This window comes from Aethalodelphis obliquidens, unplaced genomic scaffold (assembly GCF_003676395.1).
Source record: "Aethalodelphis obliquidens isolate GAN/ISIS:26980383/991018 unplaced genomic scaffold, ASM367639v1 scaffold31, whole genome shotgun sequence".
NCBI lineage: Eukaryota > Metazoa > Chordata > Mammalia > Artiodactyla > Delphinidae > Aethalodelphis > Aethalodelphis obliquidens.
In genome coordinates this window covers 18940315-18953040 of record NW_020837975.1, presented here as the reverse complement: position 1 = coordinate 18953040, position 12726 = coordinate 18940315, and the positions used below count along the sequence as shown (strand labels likewise).

At 37.4% G+C, this 12726-nt stretch overlaps 1 protein-coding gene across 7 annotated transcripts in view; it reads right to left on the bottom strand.

Annotated features, from left to right (window-relative positions):
* The window catches only part of CENPQ (centromere protein Q), a 33947-nt gene extending 21268 nt beyond the window's left edge, over positions 1-12679 (bottom strand). For 6 of the 7 annotated variants that reach the window (XM_027127467.1, XM_027127465.1, XM_027127466.1 and 3 more), the window contains exons 1-6: positions 12581-12679; positions 8289-8431; positions 7474-7528; positions 6064-6184; positions 5407-5475; positions 4728-4857 (exon numbers count right to left, since the gene is read on the bottom strand). In XM_027127467.1, coding sequence (XP_026983268.1) covers positions 4728-4857; positions 5407-5475; positions 6064-6184; positions 7474-7528; positions 8289-8390 — 477 coding nt within the window. In that variant the 5' untranslated portion in view covers positions 8391-8431; positions 12581-12679. Of the gene's footprint in view, positions 1-4727; positions 4858-5406; positions 5476-6063; positions 6185-7473; positions 7529-8288; positions 8432-12208; positions 12310-12580 lie in introns of all 7 variants that reach the window. The other variant, XM_027127471.1, reaches the window with a different exon arrangement.
* Between the last annotated feature and the right edge of the window lie 47 nt (positions 12680-12726).

Sequence of the window (12726 nt, the reverse complement as noted above, 5' to 3'; positions counted from 1 at the left end):
ACGCTTTCCTCAAAAGCTTACCAAAACTGCGGGCATCAGATATCCTGGAAGACCTGTGTGAATCTAGCAGAGCCCAAGGACTGATGGCAACAGGTACAGGAGCATTCCTTAAGCGGTATGTAACAGCAGAGAAACTCTAACTTTAATTTAGGAACATCTGAGTGCTATTTTCATTTGCCAAAAGAAAGAAATGCTGAACATTAGGGCAGAGATAGTAATAGAAAATGAGTGGCAGTTTCCCACCTAAAAAAAATATATATATCTTATGGGGGAAAACAAAGAGAAAATAAGAAATGAATGAAATGAGTATAATGATATCAGGGGTGTACGGATTGCAGGCCACACACAGAGTTAGCCAGCTTCCAGGTTTCTAAATGGTATTAAGTACTGCACTGCTTTCAAATCTAGTCCTAGCAACAGCCAAGGATAGCACTGCCCCGGGGGATCAGGGAACAAGTAAAGAAGCCACACAGAAGTCATACAGAAATAATAACTCTTAAATCCTGTGGAGCGATATGGCTGATACTTACATCTACATCATTCTCCAAATACTGGAAGCCGAATTTTTACCGTCAACTACAGTAATTTTCCTCAACAAATATATTATGGCTTCTAGTAACCATTAAAAAGGGTACCTGCAGAGGTCTGCAACTGCCCATAGGCTGTTTTTGATCAGTCCAAGAGCTATGAATGGTTTTTACATTTCTAAATGATGGTTAAAAAACAAAACAAGACTATGCAACAAAGACCATACATGGCTCACAAAGAGTAAAATGTTTATCACCTGGCCCTTATAGGAATAGTGTGCTAATCACTGAGTACCCAAGACTTTGGGTCTGTGAGCTACATTTATTAAACCAAATAAGGTCACATTCATGGGTTCCAGGCATTAGGACTTAGACATATCTTTTGGTGGGCCACCATTCAACACACTACAGAAGGGAATGAATAATAGCACTGAATAAAGGAAAGGGTTAATGTAATAAGAACTAAAATTTTTCAGTATAATTAAAAAAATTAATTTTGTTCCATTGCTTTGGTTATCTTCTTTGGGTATTCATACCATACCCATGCTGTGTCTTTTTTGCCAAACTTTTATATTTGTCACTTTTTCTCAATACCTTAAAAAAATGTCATTCTTTCTTTTTGAGTCTTAAAATTTTCTCCTTACTTTACCTTTTATTTAAGTATTATTTGTTCTGTTCATTTGCTTATTGCTCCTTCTAATTTAGTCTGCATTACTAAAAGTTTTTTTTCCTTTAGCTCTAATTCTTTCCTGAATTCCATAGCTTCATTTTTTATTATTTCTAATATTTATGACTTTTTTCATACCTTCTATTCTTTTCCTAAATTTCTTTCAGCTCACTTGGGAAATTAGGTTAGCATTCATCTGTTTTGTGAACACATATTTTTGGCATGCTTTTGTTGTCTGTAGAAATGTTACTTTTTGTCCTTCTTCTAATATTTTCTTATGTTAACTCTGGTTGTGAGATCCAGAGAGATTAAAAACTATGCCCCAGGGCTTCCCTGGTGGTGCAGTGGTTAAGAATCTGCCTGCCAATGCAGGGGACACGGGTTCCAGCCCTGGTCCGGGAAGATCCCACATGCCGCGGAGCAACTAAGCCCGTGTGCCACAACTACTGAGCCTGTGCTCTAGAGCCTGTGAGCCACAACTACTGAGCCTGCGTGCCACAACTACTGAAGCCCGCACACCTAGAGTCCATGCTCTGCAACAAAAGAAGCCACCACAATGAGAAGCCCGCGCACTGCAATGAAGAGTAGCCCCTGCTCACTGCAACTAGAGAGAGCCGGCGCACAGCAATGAAGACCCAATGCAGCCAAAAGTAAAAAATTAATTAATTAATTAATTAAATGAATTAAAAAACAAACAAAAAAAACTATGCCCCAGCAGGTCCTATACCATCTTCTCGGTATCTCTAAAAGACTTTGTTCACCACTGCCTTTCCCTAGCACCAGCAGTGAGAGTTCAATGAATGTGTCCTTGTTGCATGAACACAACTTCTCTTACTGATACAGGTTTTGGAAGGTCATCACCAGCAGTAACTCTAGGCTGCAGTACGAAAAAGCCATTCTAAGTAAGGCACATTGGACAGATAAAACCTACAAACTCCTAGTTCAAAGACTCTTATGCCAATGAAGAACTCTTATGCCCAAAATGCCAACAGTGCTTCAACTGAGTAACTGACTGTCAAGCAAACATTAGACTGTTGTGATGTTATAAGAAATATACCTTTGATTTTCATCCCTGATTCCTGGCACAGAGCTTCCAAATCCTTGGCATTTTCTGAATGACAGAAGTGGGAGGAACACTTTTTGTGATTCATAATAAGCCCCTTTCAACCATACCTGAATTTATGCTAATGAATAACTCATAGAGGATGGAGGCTGGTTGCCAAGCAACCTAAATCCTGTGATCAGAGGGCTGGAACATTCAGCCTGGATCCTTGATCTCTGAGAAGGGGAGAGGGCCTGGAGATTTAGTTAATAATAGATATGCCTACATGCTGAGGCTTCCATAGAAACTCTAAATTACTGGATTCAGACAGCTTCTAGATTGGTGAACACATGGAGGTGCTTGAACAGGCATGGGAGTTCCGTGCCCCTTTCCCATATACCTTGCCCTATGCATCTCTTCCCTCTGGCTGTTCCTGAGTTGTATCCTTGATAATAAACCTGTAATAGTAAATAAAGTGCTTTCCTGAGTTCTGTGAGCTGTTCTAGCAAATTATCAAACCGGAGGAGGAGGTCATGGGAAGCCCCGATTTATACTTGGTTGGTCAGATGTGCAGGACGCTTGGCCTTGCACTGGCATCTGAAGTGGGGGCAGTTCTGTGGGACTGAGCCCTTAACCTGTGGGGTCTGTGCTAACTCCAGGTAGTTAGTGTTAGAATTGAATTGTAGGACACCCAGTTGGTTTCCACAGAGAAGTGGAGAATTGCTTGGTATGAAAACCCCACAAATTTAGTGTCAGAAGTGTTGCGAGTATAGAAAAACAGTTTTTTCCATTTAAGTCTATTTATGCTTTTGGCACACGGAGATCCAGTTTTAGGTGTAAAAGACAAATGCCTCCCAGCGTTACAAAAATCACACTATCATTTACTGTCTCTGATTAAAGACTATTTACTATCTCTGATTTAGTACTTTATGCAAATATTAAATGTTAAAATAACATTTACCATTATTATACTTTAAAATCTTTTAAAATAACCTTTAAAAAAAGTCAAACTCATAGAATCAGAGTACAGAAGTAGTTGCCAGGTGCTGGGGGCGGGTGGGGGAAATAGGGAGAAGTTAGTAAAGGATACAAACTTGCAGCTAAAATGAATAAGGTTTGCGGATCTAATGTAAAACATGGTGACTATAACTGATATTACATAACTGAAATCTGTATTATATAATTGAAACAGAGTAGAACTTAAATGGTCTTACAAAAAAAAAAGTGAGATGACAAGGGAAATCAACTAGATGGGGGAAATCCTTTCACAATGTATAGTTATATCAAATAACCATGATGTACACTTTAAATATCTTACAATTTTGTCAATTATATCTTAGACAAAGCTGAAATTTAAAAAATAACCCATATTAATGTTATCCAACTGTTCATTAACTGGGGGAGCTAGTGTCAGTACTGAAAATATACTCTTGCAAAGTAGTAACACTGGGATGAAAGTTAAATTCAATCGCATACAATGAAGAAAGTGAGGCAACCACTAAAAAATACCACTCTATAAATTTAGAATATATGTAAAGCTGTTGCTCACAAATAAATCCTTTCATTGTTATTCTCAATCATATGGAAAATCTGGAATGACCTATTTGTGAATGGTGAGTTATTAGAAATCGTTAGGGATGCATTCCTTGCTTAAACTACCACCACCTCGTATTTACTAACAAAGGTTAACAAACTTACTGCTTTACAAAGTTGAGTTGCTAACAAAGACCATATCTACAAACTACTTCAAAATGGCAAATGGATATATGGTCCAATCTGTTTTAGTTTTAATAATTATTTAATAAGCCCCCAAGGCTGCTTTTCTTAATTGTTCAAGTATCCACTAATTAAAAGCCTGCAGTTTATCATGACAGCTAATATTATCTCCCACTATCTTCTACAGAATAATGATTAAGAATCACTTGCCCTGAAATCGGACTAATAGGTTTGCATCATAACTGTGAGCACTCTAAGGTTCAGCTAGAAATGACAATATGTCTCTTTTGCACACTTGTAAAATGTGAAATATAGCACAGGTCTCTTTAAGTCATTAAGGGCTATAACTGTAAAGAGCTTTGAACAGTGACTAGAACATAGAAGGCCCTCATTACATGTTATCTATAATGATTATAAAAACAGTAATGATGATGATTGTGTTCTTCTTGCCAATAAAGTAGCAGATACAGGACAGAAAAACTAATATAATGTGTTTTGAAATGCTACAGCATTTAGTGATGAATTCCTACAATCTGATATTTAAAGTCTGATGAAAAAAATAAGACTGCTACTTAATTACAAATATATTAGAAATAGTCTTAATTTTAGAGGCCCAAAGTTCAGGCAAAGTTTTTGCTTTGTTAAAAATAAAAGTTAATGAAAAACCTGGTCCAAGATCTAGTATTTGTTATTAGAAGAATATCATGACAATTTAAAAAACTTTTTGGTCTTTTCCCCCTTCCCCTCTAAAGAACTCCCTGTTCAAACTTCATACCTGCAATAATGCCAGACCCTCTTCATTAGCTCTGTGCTGTGTCCTTTCCATTTTCAGTAGACTTGACACATGAGTTAAATCTTGCTGCTTTTTGGGAGGGACTTTCAGGGTTTCACACAGTTGCAGCAATCTTACGGATAGAATAAAAACATAACTTTATTTTTGAGTACCATTAGTATCATTTTTGTTTTTTTGTTTGAAATACTGTCATCCTCTTTTTTCTTCCCTCATACTCCCAAGGGCTGTAATGTTCTTTTTTTTTTAAATAAATTTATTTATTTTATTTATTTATTTTTGGCTGCGTTGGGTCTTCATTGCTGCACGCCAGCTTTCTCTAGTTGTGGTGAGCAGGGGCTTCTTTTGTTGTGGAGCACTGGCTCTAGGCACGCGGGCTTCAGTAGTTGTGGCACGTGGGCTCTAGAGCACAGGCTCAGTAGTTGCGGCGCACGGGCTTAGTTGCTCCGCAGCATGTGGGATCTTCCCGGACCAGGGCTCAAACCCGTGTCCCCTGCATTGGCAGGCGGATTCTTAACCACTGCGCCACCAAGGAAGCCCTGTAATGTTCTTTTATTAACAGTGGCTAATCTTAGCAATAAGTCATCCCTGCAAATTCCTGACAAATCATCATTTAACCTTTCAATTATATTTCAATCATTTTTTAATTGCATAACTGTATTACCTTTTCTTTAGGAAGTTCAGATGATACTGAATTTTTTCATTTTCTCTAATACTGTTACTCAAAATTGCTCTAGAAGAGAAAAAATAGGGAATGAATAAATATTAGTTTGAAACATAACTAGTATAATCTGTTTACTTTTTCTCTCTGATATCTTTCAAGTACCCCTTTTTACTAGCCAGGCAGAATCAATCACTTTTTCTTTTATGTTAAATATATTTAAAGCAGAGGAATAATCTAAGTTTTTTTTATCACATTATATTGTTGTAATTAATTTATAGGCCTGACTCTTCTGATAGATTTCAGCTCCCTGATGGCAGAATCCTGTCTCTGTATTCCTTTTGGCATGTTAGCTTCCACATAAAGTGTTAATTTGAGCTAACTTCTTCCTAAAGTATCCCTCACCAGAAAAAGTTGTAGATAGCAGATCAAGCAAAGATTTCAATTTTATTCCACTGATGAAATTCCAAGTTTCTGAAATTAATAAAGACATTTTTGCTGAATGCTAAGGCCATCAAAAGACATTAAATAAATCTTCTTGCAAAAGAGAAAAACACCCTATCACCATAAAGTAGATAATAACATTTAAAAGGATACTGTCTATAGGAAACATATAAGCAGAAATAAAAAGAGTGAAATGGAAAAAAATTTCATACTCACATTATTACTGATTCCATCATAGTTTGCAAATGTTCTCTGCTACTCTTCGAAAGAGGTTGCCAGGTTTTTCTCTTGTGGGTTGCGATCTTTACCTGTTTTAGATTAGCATGCTTTGCTTGTCCTGCCACCGGTGAAAGAAGAGACTCTGGTTTTTCTATAAGTTTGTATGTTTTTACTTAAAACGTGATTCAAATATAAATTTATCTAAAAGAGCTAATGGAATTATCAGAACCAATACTATGAAGCTGTATAAACTATTTAATTTCCTTTTTATTGCATAGCCATAACAGGCCAGGTGTTGAATATGAATATACTATTGTTATGTTAACTAAAATACTATTAAGTGATATTGCGGATACAAACTCAAGACAATCTTAAATAAAGAACCAAGCTACAACTATTAGGATTCAACACAAAAGTCTGGTTCTCAGAAATGACCTGAATTAAAGGGCTTCATTGAGAAGACTAGAAAATGATTTCTGCCAAATGTTGGATGGCAACTGAAACAAAGGAGATTAACCAAACCACAAACAGATAATCAGTGTCTACTAGGTTGTTGATATTATTCTACTTATAAAAAATAAACAAAGGGGCTTCCCTGGTGGCGCAGTGGTTGAGAGTCCGCCTGCCAATGCAGGAGACAAGGGTTTGTGCCCCGGTCCGGGAAGATCCCACATGCCGCGGAGCGGCTAGGCCTGTGAGCCATGGCCGCTGAGCCTGTGCGTCCAGAGCCTGTGCACCGCAACGGGAGAGGCCACAACAGTGAGAGGCCCGCGTACCGCAAAAAAAATTTAAAAAAATAAAAAAATAAACAAAGGAGGTACACTATTGGCTCACATGAAGATTAGTTTTGGAGAGAAGGGAGATTAAATAATTACATTTCAGGTATGCAAAGCATTACAAAAGAAAAAGTCCAGTGCACTATGGAAGTATAAAACCGGAGGACCTAACTTGGTCTAGGGTGAGGAGAGGTAGAAAATTCTTCCATGCTGAAGTGATGTTTAAGTAAAGATGACTATTCCAAACTAATTTACTCCAGACAAACTTAGTGGTTCCAATCTAATCTAAATAGTGGTGGCAAAAGAGAAGCATATTTGTCTCAAAGAGAAGTCAGTAGGTGTGTCTGTATATCACAAATCAGTAATAATTCAGACTGGGGTACACTTTGAATTTCTCTTGCTCCTTTCAACTTAGAGCCCTACACAGTATTTTGCTACAGGTGGTAAGTAAAATTTCAGTTGACCAAAAGAACTGACCAACCAGTACTACTCATTCTTGTAAAAATAAGAATGTAACTGTTTATTACTGTCTTTTGCTTATGCAGAACTCATAAACAAGATGCTGAGAATTTTTTCATAAATATAGATAGCTTGGGAAAGATAGGTTAAACAAGACATAGAAAAGGAATACCTTCAGAAGACAGGTGTTTTGGATGACTTTTATTTTTTTTCGCTGTGTTTCTAACCTAGAGGGAAAAACACATGTGCATGCACAAAGAATTAAACATTAGACGAAAAGATACTGCTATTGCAATAGATCTGTCATGTATGTTGGAGAGAATTCATATATCTTCTGGCAAGACAGAAAAAAAGTATATTGCTACTTCTAATGAAAAAGGATGTGTATTTATCACAAGCAGAGGATATACTAAAGCAATTCCTGAACAATGGTGATAAAGTATAATAGAATTTCATATGGTGTCAAGGAATGTTTTAAAGAAATCATACTCATCTTGCCTGTGAAATAGTGTTATATACTTTTCCTGAAAAACAAATATAGGCATTGTCTAATACAGGGTAAATAGAGAAAAAAATGTTGATTATTTCTTTTATGGTAGGAAGAAGCTAATTCCTCCGAAACTAATTTTTCTCTATGTTAATAAAAATCTCCTCCATCAATTGACAGATTCTCTTGTCTTTTAACATATGAATGCCATAGAATCTGTATACTATATTCCCAGTCTTCCTATTTAAACACCTTAGCAATGCCCCATCGCACTTCTTCCCTAAAGAATTCTCTGATCAATATCTTTAGAAATTGAGGTAAACAATTTTTATGTGAGAACTTTTACAACCCATGTTGCAACAGCTCCCATATAACAATATATGTGGAATATGAATTACTATAATTTGTAGTAAAGCTGACCTTTAGTCTTCACATACTCCTTTACATAGAACAGATACTTCTAATCAGAATCCTGAATGATAAACTTGATATTTCATTACCTCTTTCTCTGATAACTCCGCTTCTTCATTATCAATTTTTCTTTTTGGATTTCTTTTTAAATGTTGAGACCTTTTCTTAGAAGGATTTGCTTTGCTAGACATCTTGATGTAAACAGAACAACTATAACAGTGCTTCAAAATGTCTGTAAAGATAAAAAGAACACTAAAGACTTGTTTTATTAAAAACATTTTGTTAAAAAGACTACATATAAATGTTCCAAATTTGCCTGTAAAAAAAAAAATCATAAAGAAAGTTTTGGGATAGTATTGTGTGTTTTTAAAACATTTAAATATATTTTAAAACAAATAACATTGGTTCTCATTAGAGTAAAGATATCTAATTCAATTTCATTCCTAAAAATTTCTTCCATTTGTATGGCAATAAAAAATATTATATAAAAACACTTTTACACCTCTTTATACTCCCCCATACAATAACGTTATCTCTATATTTAAATCCAAGAAAATGGAAATATATAGTGCTAAGTTATTTTACTCTGGTCACAGATAATGTCAACTCAAAGAATAACATTCAGGCCTTCTTATTTTAGGCTTAACGGATTTATCATTCAACTTAACGTCAAAGATGGGAGACGATAATTTTTAGGATTATACCATGAATCTACGTTGTAGAAATTCATGTGGTAAATTCACTCATAAGGAATTAAGAATTAAAAAGTTAAGTTTTAACTTTTACTGGGTTATGTGCATTTTAACAAAAGCACAGAAGTATACTGATTACTCTGTCTTCTCACACATTACAAAACAGGCACTGGAGTGGGGATGAGAATGTTAATGACAAAATTTAGAATAATTCCTTTTCCCCATTTAATAGTTCTTTATCACCAAACTCATTTCTGCTAAAAGAAACAGAGGGATAAAATATATACTGCTGCATTAGATCATAAAGAGCAGATAGCTAAGAAATTACGTACACGTTTGGTATAGTACACGTGAACACAAACCCACATACACACACACAAGTATGTGTGGTGTGTATATTATATATACATATTTTCTAGACATATATAGTTAGATATATAGAGAAACCAGTCACCATTCCTTTTCTAAAAATTCAGAGTTTATCACATTACTACAATTTAAATATACATGCAGATTTAGAGACAAACAATAAAGTGGGTACTCTGGATAAATCTATTCTCTCAAATTTTAAAAGGAAAAGTTCAAGCTTTTCTTTTTCCCGTAAGACAAAAATAGTGGGAAAGAAAGAATTAACTGAAAGATCACAAACCATACTTGGAGACTACATGTCAGATCAGTTACAAAAAGCAGTGGAAGCTAAAATACACTTTACCCTGCTTTTGAACAATGTGGTACCTTGTTCTACACCCAGTTTCCTCTGTTGCATTCCTGAAATGTCAAATTCTCTCAACTTGACATCCATGCCATATACTTCCCCTACTTAAAAACCAATCCATATGAGAGTTTTGCTTGTGGACCTCTCCTGGAAGGACTGCCATGTACAGTACAGTTGTTCACTGAAGAGCATCCAGGTGAGAGAACAATTGAAGGCTGAGATTTAGTCCTCATTCCATTTAGGAGACTAAAAATGGTGCAAATTCCTTCTCACTCTTGTTATTGAGAGATGAAGTATATGTCCCCTTGTCTTAAATCTTACAGACTGTGCAGCGGTTTGAGCAGTAGAATATGGTGGAAATGATTCTGTACCAGTTTCCTAGCCCAAATATGAAGAGACTAGCAGCTGCAACTTCCCCTTGCTTGGAATATTTGCTCTTGAAACCCAGCTAGCACTCTATGAGGAAGGCCAACACGGAGAGGAACTAAAGACCCAGGCAAAAGCCCCAGCTGAACTCCCAACCAATAACTAACACCAACGATTGCCAGCCTTGCGCATGTACCTGAGCCAATACACTGCAGCTGACACTGCGTGGAAACAACCCTACCAAGTTGTTTCCAATCCCAAATTTTGGAACAAGATAGGTAATTTTTTTTAATTAAAAAAGAAAAATCCTTCCGTAATACCTACCTTATAACATCCAAACTCTTTACCATAACATTTATAGTCCTTAACAATCTAGACCTGCCATGCTTTCCATACTTCTCTCCCGCTACTCCTCAACTGCATCTCCCTCTCCAGATAGACTGGATTTCCGGAACACACTTTGAGTAGTGTACATACTCTACCCGAGCTGCTCTCTCCTGTCTGTGCCCAACCTCCTCCCAGATCATGAGCCACCTGCACCTGAAAGCCTTCCTAACTACTCCACCTCGACGCTCTCTAAAAGTCTGTGGGTTCTTACGGTCTCTTTCATTTGGCACTTATTTATAGCTTGGTTTTGTTCATCGTTTTTCTTGATATTCTTTATTCAGTAACATGTAATTCAGTGCTACTCCAAATGTGATTTACAAACTGTTTGTTACAGTCTTTTAAAGTACAGACATTAAAAGTATTCATTTAGAAACTTTTATGGCAATTTGACAACAATTTTATATATGTTAGATCTGGCCAAAAAATAACTGGCTTTGTTTTTTCTTTTTGTTTAATTTTTCTAATAATTCATAAAAAAAAGACTTTCTTTTTTAGAGAAGTTCTACGTTAACAGAAAAATTCAGCAGAAAGTACAAAATTCGAGCATACCCCCCCTTCCCTACTATCAACATTCCATACCAGAGCAGTGCATTTGCCACAGTCCCTGAACCGACATTGACACATCCTATCACCCAGTCTACGGTTTACATTAGGGCTCATTAATGGGTTTGGCTAGTATTCAGTTTTTTAAAAATTGTATTTTACAAAAGTATCAGTTGTGACTGATTAAAGATTAAAAAAAAAAAACAAAATTGGTCCTTTACCACAGACAGTCTGAAAAGCTCTGTTTTCACTGATACCTACTTGAGGTAATTAGCCATAGTGCAGAAAGTTCCTCCACCTCAGCACTATTAACATTTTGCATCGGATAGTTCTTTGTTATGGGGGCTGCCCTGGGCACTGTGGGATGTTTAGCTACATTCTTGATCTCTACCCACTAGATGCCAGGAGCCCCTCTCACTCCTCCAAGTTGTGACAACCAAAATTGTCTCCAGACGTTATCAAATATCCGCTGGTGCAAAACTGCCCGAGGTTGAGAACCACTGCCAAGAGCCAGCCGGGGATGAGGACAAATTGCCCAGGTTCCAAATCCCAGCTCTGTCATTTAACTAGCTGTATAGCCTTGGGGAACTAAATTTGCTCACTTTCCCCACGGCTAGAAGTATCAATATCAAAGGCTTTTGTAAAGCTAAAAGGTTGTACAGAATACATAAAGTGCCTAGAACTTGGGACATAGTAAGAACTCAGTAAATAAAATAATCTACTGTTACCATTGGGCTAGTTGTAGCATATACAGAAAGGAAGAGTAAACTTTGGCCTGTTTTGGATCCACAGGAAACCACAGTCTAGTGGTAGTAGCTGCAGACATATGAAAACAATTCCTATGTATATTCAATTATACACAATGCGACAAATGTTACGAGACAAATGAGTGAATATCTCAGATTGGTGTGGGTATTGGGGGGGGACATACAGAATTCAGAGAAAAAAGTAACATGTGAATTACATTTTGAAATATTTAGCCAGAAGGAAGGGGAGTAAAGCATTTGAGAGAAAAAAAGCCCGTTGGCAGGACACTTCAAAAGAAACTGGTCTGTTCAGGGACAGAAAAAATTCAGACAGGCTTTGACGTGTACGGGAGGAATGGACAGAAAAAAAGACTGGAACTGTAGTTTGCAGCCAGACTATATACTGCAGTAAAGAATGTGTTTTTTACTCTGTAGGAAACAGGGAAATATTCTAGGTTGTCTTGTTTTCTTTGCCAGGGTGCTGAAACTCGTGGAAGCCACCAAGCTAGACCTCTGTATGGGCACAACGTCTGGCAAAACTGCAAATACACAATGTTTACCTCTTGACAAATGAGGCCTCGGGGTAGCGAACGCTGCCGACGCAGCTTCCTTAAGGCTCAAAGGCACTCATCACTAAGGCTGCACTTCGCCCCACGACTCACTGCGGGAGAGGTTAAGGAGGGAGAACAAAGATTACAATGATTCGGGGAAAGGGGGGAGGAACCATGAGTGGTTTCACTCCCTCCTTGAGAATCAAATACCACTTTTTCAATCGCTGGCTCTGAAGGGCACACCTGTTCGGATCTCCCTGCTCTTTGAAAACCACCTCAAGCTCCTCAAACACGAGTCGCCGAGTTTGCCACCAACGCGCCGGACACAAAACTCATCCCCAAACTGGAGCCACCGTCAGGGAAAGCGCTTTCACTACTTACCAAAGACGCCTCTTGAATCCTTCCAGGTGCCGCGCTCAGAGAAATTCGCGCCAAAACCTTCCACAGCCGCGGAGACCCGGAAGTGAACCAGTAGAAACCGGAAACGCTTGTGGAGAGAGGCGGGCATCTAGCCACGTCCCTAACGT